The sequence below is a fragment of the Pezoporus occidentalis genome, unplaced genomic scaffold, assembly GCF_034315485.1.
Source record: "Pezoporus occidentalis ecotype Australia unplaced genomic scaffold, CSIRO_AGI_Poc_V1 ctg274, whole genome shotgun sequence".
Classification (NCBI taxonomy): domain Eukaryota; kingdom Metazoa; phylum Chordata; class Aves; order Psittaciformes; family Psittacidae; genus Pezoporus; species Pezoporus occidentalis.
Window position 1 is genome coordinate 110,973 of NW_026914653.1, and position 25,883 is coordinate 136,855.

Consider the following 25,883-nt stretch of genomic DNA (forward strand, 5'->3'; position numbering starts at 1 on the left):
AGTGAGCAGTTGGCTCCTGGGTTGGAGGCTGTCTCAGGGAGCACTGGGGATGTCAGGGCTACAGGGCTGTGTGTGATGCTCTGTGCCTGCTGAGTCCGTGCTCGAGTGGATGCGACATGGCTGCGAGTGTGGCTCTGCCAAGAGTTGTGCAGCTGGGATGCTGCACGTGGGCTCCTGGTGGACCTGTCCCTCAGCTCCAGCAGTTCCCAGGAGGAATTCAGCATGGCTTGGCCTTGGAGCAGCTTTCACAGGTTCCTGCTGCTGCTCCTCAGGGCTCCTCTTGAGGAACAAACACGTGGCTGCCCTTCCAGCAGCAGGAGAGCTGGTCAGGCTTCCTGTGAGCAAGGCATGGTGTGAAGGCAGATCTCCTTGTGGGTTGCTCAAAGGAGGTGGCTCTGGGGTCTGTCCTGCTCCTGCCTGGTGTGCAGGTCATGCACATGAGGGAGCTGTGGGCACGGGAAGACAAGAGCCCATCAAAAGGGACTTGGCCAGAGGAATGCTGGAGAGAGGAGGCACAGGGCTGAGGGAGGTCAGGCTGGGTATGGTGGAGGTGATGAGGAGACAACTCTTTAATAACCTTCATTTAATTCTTCCATGACATTGGCATGTGCAGAAATGTTACAGGCTCGGTCACAGTACTGCTAACACGTGCATTGCTGTGGGGCTCCTGGCAAAGCCCCTTCTGTCAAGTGCAACGCAATCCCTTCATGTGGTTATATCTAAAATAAGTGCTTAGAAACAGCAAGTGTTATTGCTCTGGAATTCCTGAGTTCTGCAGAGAACACAGTCTCTTCACCTTCATTAGATGCTCCCTGCTACCAGCAGTGCCTGCTCCTCGGTCACAAAGCTCGGCGGGTGGTTGTGAAGGGTTTGTCCATGCAGGCTCACGGCTGCGCGCAGGGAGATTTTCTGTACAGGAGAAAGGAAAGGATCCGAGTTGGCTCTGCCCCTGCCTGGGCACAGGCACAGAGCTGCTTCAGGACCCATGGAACACCAAAAATGCAGATCAGCTCCAGAGCTCATGTGCTGGGTGCACCCCCAGAGTGGGAGCAGCAGGGCAGGGAGGGGATCCTGCCCCTCTGCTGTGCTCTGGGGAGACCCCCCCTGCAGTCCTGGTCCAGCTCTGGGGCAGCAGCACAAGAGGGACGTGGAGCTGTTGGAGAGAGGCCAGAGGAGGCCATGGAGATGCTGCGAGGGCTGGAGCAGCTCTGCTCTGGAGCCAGGCTGAGAGAGCTGGGCTGGGGCAGCCTGGACAAGAGAAGGCTCCTGAAGGGGAGACCTGAGAGCAGCTCCAGTGCCTAAAGGGGCTGCAGGAAACCTGGAGAGGGGCTTGGGACAAGGACCGGTAGGGACAGGCCAAGGGGAATGGCTTGAACCTGCCAGAGGGGAGACTGAGATGAGCTCTTAGGCAGAAGCTCTTCCCTGTGAGGGTGCTGAGGCACTGGCACAGGGTGCCCAGAGAAGCTGTGGCTGCCCCATCCCTGGCAGTGTTCAAGGCCAGGTTGGACACAGGGGCTTGGAGCAAGCTGCTCTAGTGGAAGGTGTCCCTGCCTGTGGCAGGGGTTGGAGCTGGAGGAGCTTTAAGGTTCCTTCCAACCCAAACCAGTCTTGCATCATGTTGGGCTGTTCAGAGCTTGGAGAACCAGAGCACCTAACAGGAACTTTGTTTTACCTGAAAGTCTTGGATGTACGTGAGGAAAAAGCTGAGGAAGGAGAATGCCAACGACCACTCTGAGACAGTGCTGATGATGTGAGCTGTGTAGCCCTGTGTGATAGCAGGAGGAGGAAAAAAATCAGTGTGAAAACCTCCTCTTGAACCTGCAATGGCACAAAGATGGCTCCCACGTACGACATCCCACAACCACAACTGCTCCCTTTGGAGAGTAAAACTTAGTGTGTCCAGAGCCTGGAGTAGAAGAAAGAGAATGACCAGGAAATGGCTGCTCCACACAGCTGGGGTGGCCCCACTGGGAATCTGCTAAAACCTGCAGGCTCAATGCAGAGTATGCCCAATGCAAAACCTCATTAGAAAGGTGAGGTTCAAGGCTCTCTTTTGGTTGTCCACAGATCTCCGAGAGGCTCCTTATGCTTTAAACAAAGGGAGGGCTGGGAAAAGCCCTCAGAACCAGCCTGCACCTCCAGCAGTGCTTGGAGAGGATGAGGAGGGTCAGAGAGACCAGCAGAGCTGTGAAGACCCACAGGATCTCTGTCAAACTCAGGATCTCTCTGTCCAGCACTTCCCACTTCAATGGCAGTGCCCTGTGGCCACCTTCACCTCCTGACTCCACCAGGCAGCAGCAGGAGCTCTGCTTCACCCCAGCCAAGCTGGGGTGTGAACACAACTGCAGTAAATGCCCCAATGCATCTGAAAATGGAGAGGGATTTTGTTCTGGCTTTAGTTTCTCCACTCAATCACTTACTTTTTCCTGTGGGTCCCAGTGCAACTTCTGCACGAGATTTGTTCCATACAGGCCACTGTATAAGACAACTGAGGAAACAAACACTGGAGAAACACGTTAAGGAAGATTCAAGGCCAAGAATGAGCAATGAGACATTTCCGACTCTGCTCTGGATTGTGTCAGCTGAGGCTGGAAGGAGATTCCAGCATGTTTTCCACGAGGTCTCCAGAGGATAATGAAGAGAATGGTGCCAGGAACTGCTTCACATCATCCCCTTCCACTTGCAGGTTGTTCCAACTAACCTCCTGTTGCATGAAAAGGTTCATTCTAGTCTAAACCCATTACCTTTGTTCTCTGTATCTTGTTTCACCTCCTTGGTCACATACAGCATCCTTATGAAAGCACTTATACGATGATCAAATGTGAATACTTCGTATTTTGGTTTAGTTTCAGAGGTATTTTCCAGGCTAAGAGTGCCTCTTCCTGTGATTGCTTTTCAGCTTCTTGGCCACCTGGAATTCCTGATACCTGGGAGCACTGCATCACTTCAGCAGAGAGGGTTATCAGCTTTTCTGTTTGCCTCTTGGTTCACTCAGGGTTTGATAACTGCTTTGGGTCCACAGCCAAGGAACCCCCCCCCCCCCCCCCCCCCCATGACAAGGATTCCTCACTTGATCAGAGCCCTGGGCTCTTTAGAGATACCACTTTTCAACATCTTACAGTGGGAAGGTGAGCTACATCAGCTTACCTTCCTTCACCAATGAAACCTGGAGCATTCAGTTATAGAACATCTGATTCTCATAGGATTAGGCTATTATTTTCTTCACTCATGAATAAGATTAAGCATCAAGAGCCTCCTGCTGTGGAAGGTTAATTCTGGTGGTGAACAAGGCTGAACTTCCTGACACAAACTGGGCTTTGAAAACCCAGACTTCCAAAGCTTCTTTAAAAATGGATGAGTGATCCAGGGAGCTCTGGTTACCGACCTGAATGCAAGATATCCAATTCCCTGCTAATTCAAATGTACACCTTTAGTAGTTGTTAGTTACCTGCCTGAGTCACTGCTGCAACTGAAAGAATTCAATCAGCCTGGTACACATACAGCTGGCTCCCATCCTCCCCTCATCAAAGGATGCAACTGACTGCTTTGCTCCTTCTGTGCTGGCCATTCTGCTGCTTCACTCCAGGGGATCAGGACTATTTTTATGGAATCATTTAGGTTAGAAATCATCTTCAAGATGATCAAGTCCAACTGTGCCCCCAGCACTGTCAAGGCCACCACTAACTTGTGTTCCAAAGCACCAAATCTTTTAAATTCCTTCATGGATAGTGATTCCATCACTTCCCTCAATAGCCTGTTCCAGTGCTTGACAACCCTTTTGGTGAACAAGTTGTTCCTGATCTCCATCTAAACCTCCCCTGGTGCAGCTTGAGGCCTTTCCTCTTGTCCCATCCCTTGTTCCTTGGGAGCAGAGCCCAGCGCCTCCTGGCTCCATCCTCCTGTCAGGCAGTTGTAGGGAGAGATAAGGTCCCCCCTGAGCCTTCTCTTCTCCAGACTAAACCCCCCCAGTATAGGGGTACAAATCCCTGCCCTGGCCCTGCTGCCACACTGCTGCTGGTACAAGATGCATTTCCTTCTGTGTTCCAGTACCAGTTACATCTATTTCACCATGGCCACCGACTTCTCTCTGTTACCATATCTCCCTTATTACATTATGAACTGTTAATGTAGAAAGTACTGACAACTTCCCTTTTCTTCCGCTTCCATACTTTCTATGAACATGTAATTATTTCTACAGCATTACTTCCCTCTCATTTTGGTTAGGCCACACCAGTTCAGAAAACCTCTATAGATTTGGGGTTTGTGGGTTTTGGGCATCTGTAAAAGGCTCTTATCTTGCAGCAGATCATACTCTTCCATTCCACTCTCCCCAGTCATATCTGGCTCCTGGTATTTCAAAGCTGACAATCCTTTTCTAGCACCACAAATTTTTGCTTGGGATGGCAGTTCTCCATCTCACAGCTGATCTCCTTGCTCTGTGTCAAGCCTCCTCAGCTCATAAGGACCCTTCTTGCTTCTAAAGCTAACCAGCCTGTGCCTCACTATTGCCTCTCATCTGACTAGTTCAGGCTGTATAATCTTGGATTAGCAGGAATGGAAGCCCAGTGAGATGATCCATCACTGGGAAATGGACCATATGGTTTAGTGTTAGTTTTGGCTACCAGCCTAGGAAATAAGTGGAATTGGATTAAACCAGTGGCCTTGATTCAGCTGCAGAAGGGACAGCATTTAACTGACTTCTGCACTGAGTTACTGTCTTTGGGATGTGAATTTGAAAGCTTTAGTGTTGTCCTGTTTAACAGAAAACTGAGTCCTAACTTTCAAACTACAATGTTTAGGTCCATCGGGATGAGCAAAGGAACTGCAGTGATTCAGTGCCCTGATGGTTAAATGATTCTGGCCAAGAAAAGGGCTTCTACTTCTGCATGGATTTGCCCATGTTTCTGTAAAACCCACAGCTCCCTCCAGCACTCTGATTTCAAAGTTAAGGGACATGGTGGATTCCAGAGCTGAGGGAAGGCTGTAGGGAATGCCAGTCAGAAACATCATGTCTTTTGAACTGTAGGATGGGCAGGGGAGGAGATGAGAGGTGAAATATATCTTCTGGATCAACCTTGCCAATACGCTTCCAAACTGTCTCTCTGATAAATGCCAGCACTTCTCTGGGAGCCAGCTGGCACTGCAGCACTGCTGCGTGTGGCCAGGGTAGTGTATTTTCTCTTATGCTACATCTGTACTTCTCTTTTAGTGGTATTCAAACATAAAAGTTGCTGCATCCCTGTCAGCAGGGAACAGGCACTTTTATTTCCCACCTGGCTTCCTCCCCTTCTCCCCCATTAAAACCATTCATCTCTTCAGTTCACTTCCCTTTCTCCCTGTGTCATAATCTGCAGGCAAACCTCTGTGATAAACTCTCATTTTTGCCATTTTCAGTCTGTGGTGTGCAGAAGGAGAGGAGGAAGGGTGGTAACCACCCCTCTTACCTATTCTTACTATCCAGTCTCACTTGTGGGCTTAACCTGATGGTTCCTTTCTTCCTAAAGCTCCCAGACTATGAACAGATAGTGTGGTACAAGCTGTATGTGTGAAGAGGACAGGCCTTCTGTGGGCCAGCCTTCCCTGTTGGAAGGTTAAATTCATGTAGGTGCAAACTCTGTCATCTGTAAAGGCTGCTTTGGACAGCAAAGGATACTGCTCAAGATGCTTGACCAGCACCAGAGTGACACGGTCAGGCGGATCCAGAAGATGTCTTTGCTGTGAAGTTCTGGCTGCATCAGGTAGGACAGGATGGTTTGGACCAGCATGTAAATGGCCCCTACTCCAAATGTCAGGCAGGCTCCAACCACGTGGATGTAGTACAGAACACATTTCTAGGGAAGGAAAGCACTGCTTGTACATAACCTGCTTTCATTTTAGACTCGGAACTCTTTCCCCTGTAAACCTTGGCATTCCACCCTCTCCATTACCTTCTCATAGCCCAAGCTAAGCAGTTCTGGAACATGCTGTTATTTAGGAGATTTTTCTTGGAAACCCTGTACAAAGTCAGCTGGAAGCCAGCACCTGCAGCCCCCTGTTGCTTTTGTTAAGCTCTTGGGGTTAAGTTACAGCTCATCTTAACTATGGGCAGTTATAAGAGCTGCAGGGGCTGCTGAAGCACTTGGAGAGCGGTGGTAGGGGAAAAGAAGGGAAAAAGGTGGAGCTTTCCAGGAGCTCTTCCTCTTTGCTTTTCCCTGGCCCTAATCCAGCAGGAGAGCAAGGTTACACTGCAGCCTGTAGTGGTTAAAGGCACCACTACAGAGCCCCCAAATCCAGCAGGTGATTAAGGAAATGAGGCTGTAACTGTAACTGTTGTAACTGTACAACTGCCCTGCGTGTAACAGCCAACGATGCAGAATGTGGTCCTGCTGATGGTGTAAGAATATCAGATTATGTTTTGGAGGAGGAGGTGGGAAGTACTGGGGAGAAAAACAAAGTAAGGGACACTGGGATGGAGAAATTCAGGAGGGGGTTGACACTGCAGTAACCTTAATTGCACAGATTTGAAGGAAAATACACCTAAAAGGGCAGATTTTTCAGGGCTGGACTTCTGGTGAGGGTGGGTGGTTTTGTTTTACTTGGATTACTTGCAGTTGTAACAAGTTTTTACTATATGATACCTGATTCTCTTGAGGCAATATATATGCTACAGTCGTGGCCTTTGAATCTGGAACTTTCAAAGCTCCTATAAGGAGACCCAAGGTGAGTCTGTTTGCTTTCTGCCAAACCTGTGGGGTTTTGAAATGTCCCAGTGGATAAAGCAAATAAGTAAGAAATTATAAACCAAACCTTGGGGTTTTCTAACAGTTTTCTGGAGGGAATTTGACATAAACCAGGTTTGCCCTAGAACACTGCAGACAAAGCACCAACCTGGAAATTTGCAATGATGCAAAGTCCAAAGCAGCTCATCAGGCCTAGAGTGAAGCCGATCTTGTTAAGCCTCAGGATCCTGGATCTTTCTGGATTCAAAGCATGAACTTGTTTGTAGCGGACATACATGGTGGCCATACCTGTTAACAAAGAACCCAGACCAGTGAGATATTAATGTGAGGAACACACTGTCCTGTTTGACCTGGGGAGATGCTGAGTGACAGAGGCAGCTATTTATAATGCAAAAACTGTCTTACAGTAGCCTGAAATGGGAAAGCTGGGAATCTGGAAGGTAAAACTGAAAATAATATCGTGGCAAACATGTCAACACTGCATTTTTCTGTTCTCTTTCATTTGAAAGACATAACCAGGTTCTTCTTCCCTTTCTCTGCAATCACAGCACAAGGTGATTGCCTTGGATTTGGATTTCTATTTCTTTTACTATTCTGTTGGGATTTTAAGTGCATTTTTAGCCTTCTGGACTCTGCAGTTGTGATGCTGGATGTGGGTAGCATCCCTGACAAACACTTCCCCTCTGAATCTGAAGAGAATGAAGATTAATTGCTTAGAATTCAGGTTCTGACTGTGAATTATGGGCTGTTTAATGATCTGAGTAAGGAAAGGAAGTGGTTTAAAGCTCTGTGCACTTCACAACTGTTGCAGTTCACCCAGGGCAGCTTTCTGTACTCACCCAAGAAAGCCGAAATATTTAACATGATCCCAAATAAGCATCTCTCAGGTGGTGTTGTCCCTGTGTCACTGGAAGAGATAAATGGAATGACATGTATCTATCTATACAAAAATACTTATTTCAGTCTAAGAGAGAGGTTTATGGAAAAAAATCCTTTTTTCACAGAATTTTTCATTGTTCAAACTATACTTCATTAGTTTCCAGAGCTGCAGAAATAAGCATGGTGAAAACGTGCTACACTTAGAACAAGGAATGAACATACTTGGTGTAGCTATCCTTTTTATATCGATCTCCATTCCATAAAAGGTGAATGAAGAGTATTAAAACTGGGGAAATTAAGACTCTGGAAAACTGAAAGACCAAAACTACAGTTAAATGTATAGCTTTGATGCAATGCAGCTGGGAATACAGATCTTAGTACATGTTTACTGACACAACAGCAAGATGCTTTGAACAGAGAGCTGGAGATGCACTCCTGTTTTCTTTTTCATCATCATTTTAAGGCTGTGTTTACAGAGCCACAGCTTAAAGGTTAGTATTCTGCACCAAAACAGTTATACATAAATAACTATTAACAGCCAGTAGCTTTAGAACTGGAGCAGTCAGGTAAGAACTGCTGTTCAGAGTCTGGAGCTGGGGAGGAATTGAGAGGAGGAGTCAATACTGTGACACAGGATGAATGTTACTGACCTGATGTAGGGCACCAAAGGGTCCACGTGGTGTAGGATGATTGCAGTAATGTATGAGAACACAAAAGATGCAGCTGACCACACAACCAAAGCCATGGGCAAGAACGAGAGGCCTTGCTGAAACCACCACATTTTAACACTGGTGTCTAACTCTGAGCACTGTGAAGAATCAAATCCAAAGGTTTACTAAGATTTCTCAAAGGTTTTGCTGTTCTTGAGGCAAATGCTTCAAGTACAGCAAGCTGATGTTGCTCTCAGTCCTGGCCTGCAAACACAGAGTGAACATTTGACTTCACAGCACAGAAACAATCATAAGTAACATCTGGAAATGTTAATTCTGAAAATCTATGAGAAAAGAAACTAGTACTGTCACTTTACTATGTGTCTCAGCATTTGTTGCTGCCAGAATAACGTCAAGCGAGTCATTGTGAATAACTGACTCTATTTTCTTCTTACCTTTATGTCATAACACCGTGGTAGAATTAGTGGGGCTGATGGAGAATGTGTCCCAGTAGTGACAGTTGAACTGATAGTGGCTGCTGTAGTGCCTCCAACTTCTATTAACAACCAACTAGGCAGACGTGGAGGAAATGACCTAAAATTACTTTAATATCTGCACTCAGTCACTCCCTGTCATTCCGTGTGACTCAACATCTGTTATAAGCATCACTGCAATAAACTCACGGATTATCTATGAGCTGAGTGCTACCAGCCACAACCTTCAAACCCAAGGCCTGCTTCCTCCTGGTGGCAGTAGAGCAGCTACACTTGTGTTTCTACAGGTGGGAAGAAAAGGTGCATTTCCAATGGAGTGAAATGGCTCTGTACTAGAGCACTTCCATGAGTCCCAGCCTGACAGCTATTTTGTGTTTACACCTCCAGTTCTCTCAGAGTAACAATGTGCAGCTGTGTCACCCTGGTGAGCTCACACGGAGAGAGCTGTGACTCCTCTCTGCTCCTGCTGCTACAGGAAGTAATTTACTATTGGCTTCAAATACAAAGTTAAACGGAGCTGATTTCAGAACCCCAGAACTGCTGAGGTAGGCCTGGGCCTCTGGAAGTCATCTTGTCCAACTCCCTGCTCAAGGAGGGCCACCCAGAGCCAGTTGTGCAGCATGGCTTTGGAGTATCTCCCAAGGATGGAGATGGCACAGCCTCTCTGGGCAAGCTGGGCCAGTGCCCAGCCATCCTCACAGTGAAAAAGTGAGAAGAGCCTGGCTCTGTCTGCTTTGCACCCTCCCTTCAGGTAGGGAGATCCCACCTGAGCCTCCCACACTGATGAGATCCCACTTCAGGCTTTTCTTCTTGTGTTTTATGCCATTTTACTGGTAGCATTCCCTAACACTGGGGAGAATAGTGCAGAAGGTGTTTAAGTACAGTTGAATCTGGAGACTGTAAATGGAATATAAAATAGGACAAAGGGGAAGAGCAAATAACAAAGACTGCAGATCCAAGGTCATCCAAGCCAAGATCAAACAGTATGTGAGAAAAGCAAAATGATACCATGACAGAACAAGTAGTGCAGCACTGAGAAGCTTCAGGAGGTGGGCACTGCCTGAGGTGTGAGAGACAAAGAAAGGAGCAAGAGAAAAGATAGGAAGCACCAAGACTAACAAGAGATGTACTGAATGATAGAATTAGTTGCTTGCTTTCTTACTCCTAGGCTTTCATTTTTACCTAAGCATAACATTTGCCCTCTCATGCTGAGTTTCATTTTGAGACTGTAACGCAGTAAAAATAGTAACGAATGTAACTTCACAATCTTGTGTGAATAAATTGGGAATTTGGAAAGGAAATGCAAATCTTGCTCAGCATTCTTTGCTGCAGATGTTGCATGCCTAGGCACGCAGTTCAAAACTCTAAGCAGTCAGTCTGATGCTCAGATTGTACTTTTCCTTTAGCATTTAGGTGTTAATAGTGCCCTATTAACAACCTAAACAACCAAACAATATGCCACATACCTGAGAACAAGGGCACTGAAAGAAGTGTCGACTCACCAGGAATCCAAAGTCGTCTTTCTGCTGAAGTTCCACATTTGCTTCATTTTTCTCCCAAATCTTTGAGATATAAAGGAAAATAATCAGGATACCTCTTACTCTATTGTATTTCTTCTCCTTTCCATCTTCTCTTAGTCACTGCTGTTGACTGACTGTTTGGGTTAGATGTTGGCCTGACACAGTGTCTGCCTGCATTCCAAGTGGTTTAAGGAGTGACGCTGGTGTGTGGTGGGATGGGGGAAATGCAGAGAAACAGGGCTTAAGACTTTGATTTATAGGGCTTGTCTACACAAAGATTTAACTTGAAGTGAAAGCTTTCAAGTGAAGCAGAACAGCTATTCCTAATTTCCCTCCTGGATATTGCTCTTATTACAAGATAGATGTGTCCATGCAGGCAAGGTTTGTTCCAGAGCAAGCCCTGCTGCAGGGAAGCCCTCACTGAGTCAAGACTGAGCACCTCTGTGATCCAAGCTGTCACTTAGCCCAGAGCTAAGGCCTGCACACAAATTAGGGTGGTTTTCATGTGGTCAGGTTAAAGAGCAGTGAGGTTGCTTCGGCTGTAGCCTGAGAGCTCTGGTGAGGCACAGCTCCTCCCTGTGAAGGTAGCTGCAGGCTGGTACGTCCCCCCAGCTCCAAGATTAGAGCTGGTTTGGGCTCTGTCAGAGAACTGCAGCTCTGATCCTCTTACTTTCACAGACACAACTCCCTGACACACTCTCCTTCCACTTAAAACTCTTCTGTACATTTTTCTCTACTAAATTCTTTCTTAGCTCTGTCAAGATCTTCCCTAAATTCTTATCCTCTCCCATCACCCTCCTTCCTGTTTAAGTTGTCCCAGTGAAATCAAGTCTGTTTCACACTCTCATGAGGGCAGACTGTATGTACCAAACACATCTTTGGTCCCTGCAAAGCACGGGTACATTTATGGCACCATCTGCCCCAGGCTGTCCAAATTCACACTGCTGCAGATAACACCGAGGCACTGCAGGGCTCTGGGCAAGCACAGGCACATAGGGAAGCATCCCAAATCCCAGGGAGGCAGGATGGAACTGCCTTGTGATTTGCCAGTTGGAAGGTCCTGAAATGATTATTAACACCTTATCCTGTCCTATTGTTTTCGAGAGTGAGGCAGACAACACACTCAACCTCCTTGGTTTTGTCACAAGGTCCTTACCAACAGCAATGCCTGGCCTCTCTTTGCAACACAACACTTGGGTGTCCTAAGGGCGTTTTTAAGCCCCAGATTGAGTATCAGAGATCGACATTATCAAACCACCATCAAGAGGAAGTCGAAGAAGCAGATTTTAACCATGTCTGAGGTTTTTCTTGAAATGCAGGAAGTGTGCAGCAGCATCCTGCACAAGCTGGGGCATATGCAATGGAAACTAGAGGCGGCCAAGCCCATTAACAGCACAAAGTTAGTGAGAATGATAATGCTGAAAAGATGGTTAAAGGGCGTGGGGAAAAGGGAAATGTCTACATTACCGCTGAGACCCTGATTGCCGACCTGCCTGCTCCCTGCTCTCAGCAGCACAGGCAGAGATAAAGCTGCACAAAGGGATACTCCTTTCTCACTCCAGCCACTGCTGAAGGAACAATGACAACGCAATTTGTGGTGTGCAGTCCGAGGTAAACGTGAAGGTTGGATGGGGATTAAATGTGTTCATCTGCGCAATTTAGTGGCAGGGTTAAACTGACAAACAACAGTTAAATGTGGTTTAATCCTCATTACTACAAGTAAGAAAGTAGGAAATGTGTCACCTTTTCTGTTCCCACTGCGGAGCAGGGACAGATGACTCAATTTTGAGTGTTTTCTCGGTACAAACACCCAAAAAGTTGCTATTAAATCTTTTGGATATGGAACAGAGCTTCCAGAGAGTGGAAGCGAGCTTCAAGCCCTCACTAAGCCCCTGTTACTCAGCAGCAGAACGGCACAGCACCAAACCAGGCAGAGCCAGGGACAAGACAGCACGACATAAGGATGCATGGGAACCTGGCACACAAGGGCGATAGCAGCCTGTCCCTGCGGCTGCCTGAGGAGCTCGGTGTCCAGCACACGCTGTCAGTGCGACCTGTTTAACCTAAGAAAAGCAGCTCAAACTCAGTGAGTACCCGAAGCAGAGCACGGGAGATGGTTTTCTGCATTTCAGCTGGGGAACTGAAGTTACTGCAAGGTCATAAGGAGGGACTGGAGGCACAGGGGACAGGGAAGGGACCGGGCCGGAGGGCAGGTTGAAAGGAGCTGGGCGGGAAGGGGACATGGAGAGGGGAAGCCTGAGGGCTCGATGGGGCAGAGCGATGGTGGTTGGCGATCAGCGGGGCAGAGCGATGGAGGGCACTAGGGCTGACCGGAGGGAGGGCGGCCCTGAGGGTCTCCCGGAGCGCTCCCAGGGCTGAGAGCGGGGAACACGGGAGGGTCGCTGAGAGGGTGATGGGGAGGTGAAAGGAGACCGGAGGATGGCTGAGGGGAGGACCGGGGGGTGCGAGTGTGACCGGGAATACCGGGAACGCCGCGCTCGGTGCCACCCCCTCATCCCCACACCCACTTTACCTCAGGGGCTCCCGCGCCGTCCTCGCCCCGCCCCTTCCCTCCCCTCCCGCCCCGCCCACTTCCTTTCCGGCCGTCGCAAAAGGGGCGTAAAAGCGCCGCCCGGTGCGGGGAGGCTGAGGTAAATGGTGGGTTTTTCGCCGTGGCGGGCGGGATACCGGGGACGAACCCGTCCTGCCGGCCCTGCGAGCGCCCGCCGGGCCCCTCACGGACAGGGGGTGTGGTGTGGGGTGCGGGGGGAGCTCCTTGAGGTCGAGCTTGGGCCTGTGCTGCGGGCTGGGCCGGGGTACCCTCACCCGGCCTGGGGGCTGGTGGGTCCTGGGGTCCCCGGCGTTGCCTGCTCTGGGTGGGGGGCGCGGCGTTTGGTTGGGCCGAGGGGTGCCCTTGCCCTCGCTCCCCTGCCCCGGGTGTTGGCCAGCAGCGGGCAGGTCAGGGTGAAAGTCCTGAGGAAGCCGGGCACTGTGGGGTTGTTTGTGTTGGAGGACGAGGCGGTTTTTGGTTGTTTTCTCTCCTGGCTCCGGAGGGGCCTCCCCTCGGGGGGAGCAGCTTCTCGGGAAGAGAGGCAAAGCGGATCGTTTTCTGCATTGAAGCTCTTCTTTCTGGTCATCCAGGACAAGACCTGCAGGGACCTCCTCGCTGACTAAGTCTGGTTTCTTGATAAATGAGTAGGTCCAAGTCTGCTGATCTGAGCTTATCGAGGTCCTGCCCAAGTGAGGCCCTGTCTGTTTGCTTTCTCCTCTCCTCCCACTGACAGGGCTCTCTGAGACTGGCCTTTCACTGCTGGAAACTGCCTTAATTAAGCTGTGGAGAGTGGAAATGGGAGCACTTGTTCTTATGCCAGTATTGACCTTTGATTTGCACAGCTTGTTTTTCTTACTGGCTACATGCATTGCTGTTGGCTTTAGCTGTCATCATCCCCTCCCTACCTTCGTTCTGTTACACTTTACAGCTAAGCTTTTTTCTCTGGTTTGTGCCTGTGGATAAACAGCAAACCTTCCATTTCAGTCTCCTTTCTGTACTGCAGCTCTTCATGTGGAGGGTTACATGTTTCTGGTCCCCTGCCTTCGAGGGAGGTAGAACATTGCGAGGGGTCTTGTTTGCACTGGGAATGCTGGTCCTCACCCTGTGCTTTCTTTTCACGGTTGCCTCATGCTGGTGCCTCTAGGCTGTCTTTGATGAACTAAAGGTCTTTAGTGCCTGTGTGTTTCTTGCCTATCTTGAAAGTTGAATATACAGTGAGCTTTTTCCTGAAGTGGGTTAATTTGGGGAAGAAGAAAAGTCACAGCAAAACTGAAATGAGGAACAGTGATCTGAGAAAGATGCTTAGAGCTGGCTTTAGGTGGTTGTTCAGCTTCACCAAAGAGGTAGAGCTGCCCCAAACCAAGTTATCTTAAGACTTCTCTGTGTCTGTACTGGTTCTAGTGCTGTCAGTTCATAACCTAAGTAGTGCAGGTCTGTTACGTACCACCTATGAGAGAGATGTGAGGGGCTGACTGTGTCTTAGTCTGTAACATAAGGCAGTGGTGTGGTGTAAGCTTCTGCTGCTGCTGAAACATACACTGGTGGCTGCAGGCTCTTTGCTTCAGTAGGCAGCAAGGGAAGTAAACAAGTGCAACTTAACCATTTTATAACTGTGTTGAGAAGACTTGCTTCCTGCCTCTCCCTCAGCTATTCTCCAAATACCTTTATTTTCTTACAGAATCTTCTTGGTTTGCTGATGGGAAACAAAATGCTTCTTAGAGCAGCACCTAGAAACTTTTGATATCTGAAGGGAACCTACAAGGATGCTGGAGAGGGACTCTTCATCAGGGACTGTAGTGATAGGACAAGGGGTGATGGGTTCAAACTGAAACAGGAGAAGTTCAGGTTAGGCTAGGGTTCTTCCTCACAGGAAGAAGCTCTTCTCTGTGAGGGTGGTGAGGTTCTCAAGTGGTTTGCCCAAAGAAGTGGTTAATGCTCCATCCCTGGCAGTGTTCAAGGCCAGGTTGGATAGAGCCTTGGGTGACACAGTCTGGTGTGAGGTGTCCCTGCCCATGGCAATGGGTTGGAACTGGATGATATTAAAGTCCTTTCCAACCCAGACCATTCTGTGATTCTATGATGCTATGATCTTCATCTCACTTGTGCTCTCCACCTTCAGTGTGTCTCATCCTTTTATGTTGCAGGATCTTATGATTCTCCATAACAGCTGCTACCTGCCACATAAGAGTTCTGAGGCCGCCCAACCCATGAGTGGGCACCGAAGCATAAAGAGGCGATGTGGGGAGTCGCACCTGGAGTCCCCAGTGGGCTGCAGTCATGGTCCTGCTGCTGGCTGTGTGTTGAGCAAACTGGTTCAGCTGCCCACCCCCCCCTTGTCAAAGCACCAGCTGAAACGGTTAGAAGAACACAAGTATCAGAGTGCTGGACGATCCCTGCTTGAACCCCTAATGCAGGGTTATTGGGAATGGTTAGTTGGAAGAGTTCCAGCCTGGATTGCCCCAAATCTGATCACCATCATTGGACTGTTAATAAATATATTTACAACTCTACTATTAGTGTATTACTGCCCAACAGCTACAGAACAGGTAAGTTATGGTCCTCTGACAAGCTTTCTTCGCAGTTCCTGCCATCTAGTAGCTGTTTGGCACTGTTTTCTGGTGGGCTCTCATCTCTCTGGAGAGCTGTTTCTCGTGACCAGCCTGAAGTTCTTGTACATTTAAGCTATTCTCTACAAATGGTTGTAGTGTGTGTGCATCTATGTGAGCTCTTGCATGCAGAAAGAGCACAGATGGATGGTGGGGTCAGCACGCTGCTGGTGGTTCATCTGGTCAACATGGTGTTCAGTATCCAAATAGCTGTTCCACTGCAGCTGTGAAGGGCCTGTGCATGAATGCTGCAGCCCTGCAGGGCTTGAATTCACGTGCAGGCAATTATGAAATGAATTTGCAGCTACGTTGCTTGTATGGCACATGGAGTTTTTGCCTGTTTACTCTCCCTGCCTGGGACTAGGTTAGTCACCTTCAGCTTTCCCTCTAGAGTTACCACACAGCGAGAAGTGCAAGGTGACTCGGTTGGCAGTGAGCTGAGCCTGCCTGTGAGCACAGCTCGAGTTGCAGCAATGAGGAACTCGAGCTCAGATATGGGATTGAGCTCAAAGTGGTGCAGCTTGAGAAATCGAGACCTCCTCCGTTGCTGGGGTGGCTAAACCCAGCTTAGTAAAATTGAGGGACACCTTTCTTCATCCTGTCCTAGTAATTCCTGGCTTCAGGGGTACAAAAGTCTTTATGAGGTGTTTCAAGTTCTTAGTTTCAGAGTTTTCTCTCACTGGAGTTACCACACAGGTCATGTGAAGCCTTTCAATTTTGTGCCTGAAAAAGTTTTGTCACTTGCATGTTGAATCTTAAAGGCTGGTTATATCTGTATGCACTGAGAAAGGGAGTTATTTGGTACAGAATATGTATTATACATCAGATAGCTGGAGAGTGTCTCATGAGTTCTGGCTTTTGAATATCCTAGTTCCTTAGTGATGGAGTCTCCCAACTGAGGTTGGGGAAATGCTCTGTAGTCAAGCGATGTGCAGTTTGTTTCCAGCCGGACTCTAAAGGCCCCCATGTAGGTTGGCACACTCGGCGCTGTTCTGCATATACCATAGCAAAGGGATGTTTGCCTCTTCTAGAAATCTGTTGAAATAGTTTCACAGTAACTTGTGGAGTTTGGCAGACGTCAGATAAAGTGAATCCTGATCTGAAGCAGGGAATACTTTGAGCAGCTTCAGGCTGTGGTGGTGTTGCATGGCTCTGTTTTAACTCCCTACCTGCTCCCACAGCAGTGTTACATGGGGCCTGAGACTCTGAAATCCACTTCAATAGACTTTGACCTGTTTATTCCAGCAGCTCATCAGCTACTATAGGCTGTTGAACTGGAGCATAACTTCAGCTTTAGAGTACAGTTGTATTTTGGTTGGTAGTTGAACTTCTGAAATACTCACTAAGCTACACTGAGAGCATCAGAAGGGGTGTCAGCTGTAGTCTGCTCTTCTGTATTTAACAGTTTGAGAATTACTTTCTGCCAAGTGAAAGAGACTCTTCTCACTTCAGCTGAAAAATAACTCTGCTGAGGTAGCTTTGATCCTGATCTGATTTGCCATATGGCACCGCAGCCCTGTGTGCTGGCACCACACAGTAGAGGCCATCTTGGTGCTGGAGCTGTGAGCTTGTGCTTTTGAGGTGTCAGTAGCTGGCTGAGGAGGAAAATGGGGCTTTGCCATTCCAGAGCCAGATTTTGTTTTTCCTGAAAGCACCACTGCTTTCAGATGTAAATTGTCTCTAAGCTCAGCCTTAGTTCTACTTTTCTCAAAAGCAGCTTGTCTTGTTGATGAAAGGTGTAACCAAAGGGTTGCAGCTATCACTTTCAGCTTCAGTGGTATCCAAAAAGAAAATGAGGTACAAATAGTTCTACTGCCTGCTTAGCTGGGGAGACCTCAGATAACAAAGTGCTGCCCTCTTATCTCTCATGCTGGTTTGCGTAGGTACAGGGATAGAAGCAGAGCATGGTGCCAGCTTTTGTGGCAGAATAAACTGGTTTAGGGCAATGCAGGAGCAATGCAGGCTGGAGAAGGAAGTACATTTAAGTGAATTCTCTACAAGCGAGTTATGGTTGTGTAGACCAAAGAAGCTGGATTCTAGAGCTTTAGGAGGCAAGTCAGCTTGGTTAAGCTACTTACATGTATGTGGACTTATTGGCATGATTTGTAAATAGAGCTGCTCATAAATGCTCACTTTGATAAAGGTCAAATGTGAAGACTGCAGAACATCCAATAATACCTGTTTTGTGCATGTGTAAACTGGGACAGGCTGATGGCAGCCCCCTGGCTTTTGTGATCATAATGGTTTATACTCCAAATATCAAATTAAGCCTAAAAGTAATGTTTGATATTGTTTAAAATCACAATAATGGACGTGAACAGTAAGGGTTATTAACATAGATTTGGCCAAGCTACTGTTACCTTGTAATAGAACAGGCAGTTGGAGGTGGAGGTGCTGTACTGAGAGCACTGACGCTTTATTGATTGTGGACAATCTAAAAGCTAAGCTTGAACTTTGAAGGTTCAAGAACTTTGCAGTGACAAAGTTCAAGCTGCTGCAGCCTGGTAATGCCCTGTGCTTGGCAGCAGTTTAGTACGTGACACCTCACTGGGGTCTTGTGAAGATGAGCTCAGTGTTTGTGACACAATTACACGTTTTGGGGGCTAAGTTGTTGAGTTTCTAAATCACTTGGACAACTTGCAGAAGCAAGACAAGAGCCTAATTGTGCACCACTGCGAATGTAGTATTCTTTCAGATGCGCAGCGCAGCTTCCTGCTTCAGGAAATGTGCTGTAGCTGTTAATCTATGCTGTCAGTTCTTGTCACTTAATGTATTTGGATCTCACATAAGCCTCAGCCTGTCCTTGCAAGGCCCAGCTACTGAAAGGTCCACTTATGTGATGAGGAAGCATGTGCAGATGAAGTGCTGTATGAGATGGGTGTAACCTAGGTCAGCTTCAGGCTTCTCCTGTAGGTTTACAAGAATCTTTTACTCTCGTTGCCTTTGTTTCTTAGGCACCTCCCTGGGCATACGTTGCGTGTGCATGTGGCCTTTTCATCTACCAGTCTCTGGATGCTATAGATGGGAAACAAGCAAGAAGGACAAATAGCAGTACTCCGTTAGGAGAACTCTTTGATCATGGCTGTGATTCACTTTCCACAGGTATTGTCATTTTTCATTCAAGTATGAGGATTAAATGACTCCATTTCAGGGATCAAACTGGAATAGGGAAAAATGCTTCTTCACTGAAGAAAAGGACAACTGATATTGCTGAATGTCTAGCTTTTCAGTCCACCTTTTTTCCCTAGGCAGCAATCTTGATCAAGTGAATGTCTTCTCTTGTATTATGCTGAAAACTCAACCATCAAGCATGTGACTAATTCAGTCTGGGCCAGCAGTCTCTGTGTGTGCTTTAGCAGAGCCTTGGTTCTAAAGCTTCTGTGGGAAGCTGTCAGCATGCTCTTCCCTGTTATTTTAGATTGAATCTGTATAGAGTGATTGCAAGGCAGGTGGAAAGTGTAAAGAATGGGACAATAGAAGTCAGAGTTTAAGATTAGAATTGGCAGAATCAGGTCCTTGGTAGGTGGAGTTCACTGAGCCAGCCTGAAGTATAACCCCATTGCGGAAGAGGGATCGTGTGCTTTTGGTTACTTCAATTTTAAAGCTCTTCTGCTTTATGAATACTTTATCAAAATTGTGGATTGAATGGGTGGAGGGAAAAGCATAGGTTCCTTATGACTCTGGAATGACAGAGCTTGGATTTTCATAATGGTATCATAGAAAAGGGGGAAATATGTCCAGCAAATCACGGATATAAGAGAAACCCCACAACTCTGCCCACAGGCTGCAACTGCACAAATCACTCGAGTCCCTTCATGTCTAATCCCATTCGGTTCAATAGAAAAAGTAGGGGACCAAGAAACCCTCAATATTGAGAACTTCTGAGAGCTGACAGGACTTTAAATATGCTTTTCCTAGTCTGTATTTTTAAAATGGAAGTGTTAATCTCATGCCTGTGGGGTAAACCACATCCGGATTCCTTTATACTGCCTCCCCTCTGGGTCCTTTTCTTAGATTTGTTTCTGGTAAGGCTCTTTACTCGCATCCACGCTTTACCTTTTGACCATGTGACTGATTTTCTCCTGCAGTCTTTGTGGTTTTGGGAACTTGTATTGCTGTGCAGCTGGGAACCAACCCTGACTGGATGTTCTTTTGTTGTTTTGCTGGGACGTTCATGTTTTACTGCGCGCACTGGCAGACCTACGTCTCTGGAACCTTGCGCTTTGGCATGTGAGTACCTTGGCTGAAAAGAAACCTGTAACTTGGGCTGCTTAACTGTGTAGCTGCACTTTGTGGTTGTAGTTCAGATCCTTAGAGCTGTAGTAAATTGTTTATATTCATGTATAAGCACTTGGAGCTTGTAGCAGTTGCTACCTGTTGGATCTGCTGGATGTTACTTAGCTTGTTTTAGGGGTGGTAGGAGATCCTTTCATAATATTAATATTATGAGCTTCTGACATGATTTAAACCTAGATAAATAAGGGAAAGCAGGTGATAATTCATCCCCAGGAATGGAATGGTGTTGTCAGATAGTGGCAGTCTGGCTTTAGTGTTCATTTAACTGCTGAGCTCTTGATATTGCTTGGGTTGTGATGATGTATAGTTAATCTTTATTACTAACCATAACTCTTAAAATGTAGTGTATTAATTAACATTGTGCCTACAATTTAAAATTCTGAATCCCTCTTAGTTAGTGTAAATCATGGTTCTGTCAATAACAGGACTGAAACAGCAATACCAAGACAGTCAGCTGCTGAAAACTCTTTTGTTGCTGGGTGAGGGGAGGTGGGGAAACAAGACAAGCACTTGGTGAGCTATGGGATTCATTAGCCTTAATGTGGAAATGTACATTTATTCTGTTTGCATTTATATACTTAACAAATATCTCGAATACACGCACCACAGAAAGATTTTGCATTTGGAAACCTCTGAAATGTGCTCTCAGTTTGTGTGGGATTTGAAGCAATGCTGCAACATGCGCTGTTTGTTTACAGTCTGTTGTGATGGATATGTGGATACCCAGTATAAGTATGGACCTCTTGTTTGTAATAGCTCTTGCTGGCAAGATACTAATGCAGATTCTCTTGAGGAAGTCGTGTTTTCCTCAAAAATGTAAGATGTTGGAGTAGTTTTTTATGTCTGTTGGAGGAAAAGAAGAAAATACCTAGACCTGTGTTCTAATCTTGGCAACACCAAAGCAAATTGAGTGAAACTATTCTATTCTGGTTCTCAAAGATTGAAAGAAAGACACTGGCTCAAATCTCTTACTGTTTCAGGTTTCTCACTTTTGTGCTGTACCAAAGGTCTCACTTTTACCTCCCTTTGAACTTTACAGGGCTCTGATAGTTAGAGTTTTCCTGCTATTCATCAGACACAAACCCCAGCCTTGACATGTGCTTGACTCTACAGGTGCAGGTATCAAACCCACCCAAATTGCTTTTGTGCCCCAGAGAAATGTGTCCATTATTCCTGGTGTTCACTGTAACTTCCGCTTTTTGCTTTTGTGAGGTGCCTTTCTGTTGTGGAGACAGCATTTTGTAGCAAATACTCTTGTTTGTGGTCTTCTGTGGTGAGAATGGGATGATCCATCAGTATGTAGCTAATTTGGAAAAGGCAATAAGCATGCAAATGTGTATATCATTACTTTAGATAACAGATAGCGCTGTGTAGTAAACACGTTTGTTCCTTCTTTTGCCCCATGTCACAAGGTTAATAGGCTGCCATAAGCTGATGCTCATGCCTATGGCAGAAACTGAGCTTATTTCTCCAGTTAACTGATTCTCACTGTTTGATACTGTTTTTTTTCTGCAGCTTTCATTTCACCAATCATAAAACTGAAAAAAAAACCTTTTTTTTTTTTCTACCCTTTCACATTTGCTGGAGCATGCAGGCTTGGGTATCCTTACTCCTAAATAAGTGGAGTCAGAGGCAGCTGTTGAAAGGACCTGGAAAGATTTTACTGCACAGTTGCTTTTTCCTGTCTGTATATCCTATGCAGCAACTCTGTGTTGAAAACCCAGCGAGGGGGCTGGGAAGAGTAGTGATGTTTTAGGAAGTGTGGCAGTATTGCAGTCCTGCCTTGCATTGCAGTCCTGCCTTCCGTTGCAGAGAAGCAGGAGAGAACACACAGTTGGTTGTCACTTACTGTATCTGTGATGAGATTATGTCCAGGAAATTGTATTTCATTAGCGACCAACTCAATAAGCAAATTGAAAACGGTTCAAAGAGCAGCAGAGCTCTCTAAAGGGGGGAGATTGAGATCTTCCTCCTTACACACAGCTCAAACTTGAGCAGTTGCATGTATCATCAGCTTGGCTTGCTGTGAAAGCCCATTGTCTTAACAAAAAGATAAATTAGTGTGTGAAATGAAGTGTGTGTTGTGGAGCAGGTCTGATGGATCTGCTGTCACTTTACCAGACATGACAACGCACTGAAGCTGTGCAGTGTGCTTTGTGTTGGGCTCCTGACTGCAGAGCAGGAGTGCTCACCCTGAGCGAGGCGGAAACAGGGTGGCTTCTGCTGCCTTCCTATAGGGCATTGCAGGTGGAATAGGAAAACTTGGTTTAATTGTGTCCAAGTTACTAAATACATCAACTGTGCTGGTTCTCTTTCTTCCCACTGACAGCTGTGGGGAGCTGCCCTGCACTACTCCATGATTGTATATAGTCATTTGGGGTGGTAATATCCTGTGATCTGGCTCCATCTTTAAAAGATCATAGAATATTATTAGGTCCTGGTGTCTGATGCAGCCTTCTCAGCAAGCAGTTTGAGTTGGTTGAATAGCTCAGCAAAATAGCTAGAGGTCAGTATTGCTTAAAAATTCCCAGTGAGGAAGCAGGAAGTGTCTGAGAGCAGGTTGGGCTGGCTGAAGGAAAAGTCACTATAGTAACATCAGCAGTGAAAGGCAGTAGGGAACAGCATGGATGGAGCTGTGGGCAGAAGTTTTGTTTAAAAACAAGCACCTGATGTGGGAATGGGCTCATGGAAGAGCAGGAATATGCTGCATGTTTGAAGAAATAACCAGGTGATTCTGAATGGCAGGAAAACATTCAATGTTGAAGCAGTCCAGATAGTGACTTTGTTCTGCTGTCCTGTTTTTCAGCACAACATCTGGCTTAACTAGGTTGTGAACATACTGGGCTGCAGTACAGGATGGGCTTTGTTTCAGGCTTAGTCCTGTATGGGTGCAGTTAAGGCTGGGACAGCTGTGGTTTGGAAAAAATGAGCTTTCTTCTGTGTATCACAAATCAAATTGTCAAGCCCCAATGGACTCCCATAAAAGCAGATCTTGTATTTTAGGAACATGCTGTAGAAATCAGAGCATTAGGGAATATGGTGCCCAAACCCTGCAAGGGGTTTGCCTGCTGATACCTGGAGCCCAGTTACTACTAGCTCTGGTTCTTCCAGATCCAAACTGCTGCACTTGCTCCCTGTTCTGACTTCAGGAAGTACATTAGGAGCTGGCTGTGTTCATGCAGCTTCAGTGCTGTATCCAGCCTCACAAGGTCAGTGCAGAAACAGTCTGAGGCTGCAGGAGCTGTCTCAAATCCAGCTTACTTAGACGTGAAGCTGGAGCTATTAGTCTCTGTCGGACCTGAGCCGGCCTCTGCATTGCAGCTCCAGTGTTGTGTTGGGAGATATGACACATGGCACTGCACAGGTTGAGACTTTGTACTTTTGGCCATGCTGCACTGGGGGGAAGTGCTAAATCATCTTTTAAAGACCCAGTGGGCATTCGAGAGTCTACCCAGAGACATGAGGATGTTGCTGCACTATGGTCTCCAGCACTTCTCTATGAGTTAATGCAGTATCTGGTCTCTTCCAACCTTTCTTAATTGTAATATGGAAAGTCGGTGATAATAAAATTTATAGATGTAGAAATACATACAGACACAATGAGAGAGGTGCTTCATAGAGGCATAGCAGCAAACCCTGGGAGGAAGGATCAGTTCTTACCAGCTTTCCTACAACTGGGAAGTTAAAACTGTTACTTCACTGAGAAAGAGTCCCCAGAGAGAGCAAAAGAATTCAACTGTTTAACAAACCAGCCATTCCTGAGGAATGCTGGAGAATTTGGGGAAACATTCTTGTTCAGTGACACTGCAGCAGTTGTATACAGGCAAGAGCCCCCTTGATAATGGGTTGATTTAGGGTGGAAGAAAGTTAATGTGGTTCATGTTTTGAGCCCTCCTGCTGGTGCTACCGCTGAGGTATGAAGGAGAGATTAGGAAATGAAGCTGTATTTCAGAAAGCAGTTCAAATGAAGCCTTCCTCTGTAGCAGGGAGCAGAAAAGGAGTGTGATGACTTGGACAAGCAATTAACACCAGATATCCAAATACAGAGATGGAAGCCTTCCAAGTCAGTTTAGCACACGGAGTTCTTGGGAACAGCTTCAGGATCTCAGGACTAGGGTAGGAGATAAGGCTGTAATCCCTACGATTACAGGGCTTAAAACTTTCCATTTTGTGAGGTTTTTCCAACAGTTCTTGAAGAACTTTTAACACCTTGGTTTTTTGCAGAGGAAAACTTGAAGCTCAGTAGAGCCTCTCTGGATGTCAGGGGGGGAGCTGGTTTCTCTACACTTGCAAGAAGTATGTGCTGAAGGATCCTTGTGGTAGGTGTTAAGTTTGCTGCTTGCAACCTGCTTTCTGTGTGCTCAATCCCTCACTGCCAGCCGCCAGCACTTCTGAAGTGCTTGGTGTGTGTGTCATAAATATGTATGAACATATGTATTGCTCCAGTGTTAACACATACAGCTGGGACTGCTGAGGGCTGATGTAAATGCTGAGGGGGGGATTTCCACATCGTGATCCTCCTCCTCATTTCCCTCTCACAAGTCCTTCACAGTGTTTGAAACCAAGGCACAGTGATCATGTGCAGAGATGCTGCTGCTGCTGATCTTTCTGCCTTTATCACTGTGGAAGATGTTCTTGCTCTGAACCAGTGAGCTCCAGCATGACAAGGTGAGGCATGTGGCTGTGGTCTGACCTCTGAAACTCCTAACCTAAGTTAGTGAGCAGCAAAAGGAAAACTCATCACAGGTATATTGCACCATGGAAAGGAGAAAAGCTTATGGCTCACTTTTAATATTACTTTTACCTTAACATGAATTTCCTGTAGCTGGAAACAGTTTTAATTCATGTTCTCAGTTCCATACAGTTTGCTTTATTTATCTAGTTGTATTTCACTACATCCAAGAGAATGCTGGATTGGAATGAGTTAAGATGAAACTGTAATAACCATTTAGACTAAGCATTTGGACTTTCAGCATGTGACTCTTGGGCTTTTCTCTTGTGTTGTGATGATGAACATTCTTTTCTTGCTGCAGTGGTTCCCTTAAGAAAACAGTCCTTTGTTTCATGCTCAGATTCACAGTTCATTGCCCAGCCTGAGTAATCCCACTTGCACGCTTAGTAGATACGGATAAGGCAGATGGAAGGATCATCATTCCTCAGACCAGAGTGCTGCTACACAGAGTATTAAATAGTAGATGCATCCCCTTGAGTTTTCCAGCCTCATAACTTCTGTTTTCTGTTGAGGCAAGAGTGTTTTTTCTGTCTGCTGTGTCTTGTTACACAAGACTGTTGCAGGGAATTCTGTATGTTAGGGAGGAGGAAGACGGTACCTAAACACCCCCCTTAGTTTCACACAGTATCAAAGAGAAGCTGCATTGGATCAGCTGTATTGGTAGTGATTGACTCGACTGACTCCAGTGTTAAGTGTCTGTTTCCTGTTGTTCTTGGTTCACTCTCTCAGGAAATCTCTCAACTCTGAATTCAGTCCTTTCGGCTCCTCATTCTGGATAAGGCAAGAGCCAACTGCAGCTGTCTCTGAACTCCCAGATTCGAGACACTGGTGGCCCCTGTCAAGTCTAATGGTTTATTTAATCAAACAGAACCTTTTAAAGATTGCCTGTGGAATATGCTCCATAAATTAGCACCGACAGGAGCGTGTGCTGGATGTGGGACTAACCTGTTGTGTGTTAACTGGCTCGGGACTCTCACCAGCTTGACAAGGGGACCCAGCAGAGTAGACAGCATGCGAAGTAAGACTTGTCCCTCCATTGTGACTGCCAACATCTCAGAGTTAAGCACATGCCAAGGTCAGTGGCCCTCTCTGAAACTTTCCTGAATAACATTTAAAAAAATGAATCCATGACAGAATTCCAAATAATCAATTGGAAAAAGAGTAACACAGGAAAAAGAAGGCATTATACTGTACCAAAGTTGGGTTGGTGTATAAGACTTTCTGCATTCTCTAAAATGATGATAATCAGGGGACTGGAGCACCTTCTGCATGAAGACAGGCTGAGAATATTGGGGCTGTTCAGCCTGGAGAAGAGAAGCTGCATGGAGGCCTCAGAGCAGCTTCCAGTGTCTGAAGGGGGCTACAAGGATGCTGGGGAGGGACTCTTCATCAGGGACTGGAGTGACAGGACAAGGGGTGGTGGGTTCAAACTGAAA

At 46.6% G+C, this 25,883-nt stretch overlaps 2 protein-coding genes across 5 annotated transcripts in view; one reads left to right on the forward strand and one right to left on the reverse strand.

The window, feature by feature from the left end:
* Positions 1-568: 568 nt before the first annotated feature.
* On the reverse strand, positions 569-12,944 carry DRAM2 (DNA damage regulated autophagy modulator 2). Of its 2 annotated transcripts, none has more exons than XM_062624876.1 (9): positions 12,796-12,944; positions 10,209-10,304; positions 8,249-8,406; positions 7,559-7,626; positions 6,868-7,007; positions 5,654-5,831; positions 2,421-2,503; positions 1,673-1,765; positions 569-909 (listed from the first exon to the last, which is right to left on the reverse strand). In XM_062624876.1, the coding sequence occupies exons 3-9, from the start codon at positions 8,377-8,379 to the stop codon at positions 802-804; spliced, it is 801 nt and encodes a 266-aa protein (XP_062480860.1). In that variant the 5' UTR covers positions 8,380-8,406; positions 10,209-10,304; positions 12,796-12,944; the 3' UTR covers positions 569-801. The 2 variants fall into 2 exon arrangements, with proteins under 2 accessions (XP_062480860.1, XP_062480859.1); XM_062624875.1 differs by having other exon boundaries at positions 8,249-8,512.
* CEPT1 (choline/ethanolamine phosphotransferase 1) overlaps positions 12,819-25,883 on the forward strand; it is a 31,202-nt gene continuing 18,137 nt past the window's right edge. For 2 of the 3 annotated variants that reach the window (XM_062624873.1, XM_062624872.1), the window contains exons 1-4: positions 12,819-12,913; positions 14,958-15,359; positions 18,374-18,521; positions 19,508-19,649. In XM_062624873.1, coding sequence (XP_062480857.1) covers positions 14,964-15,359; positions 18,374-18,521; positions 19,508-19,649 — 686 coding nt within the window. In that variant the 5' untranslated portion in view covers positions 12,819-12,913; positions 14,958-14,963. Of the gene's footprint in view, positions 12,914-13,157; positions 13,458-14,957; positions 15,360-18,373; positions 18,522-19,507; positions 19,650-25,883 lie in introns of those variants that run through there. The other variant, XM_062624874.1, reaches the window with a different exon arrangement.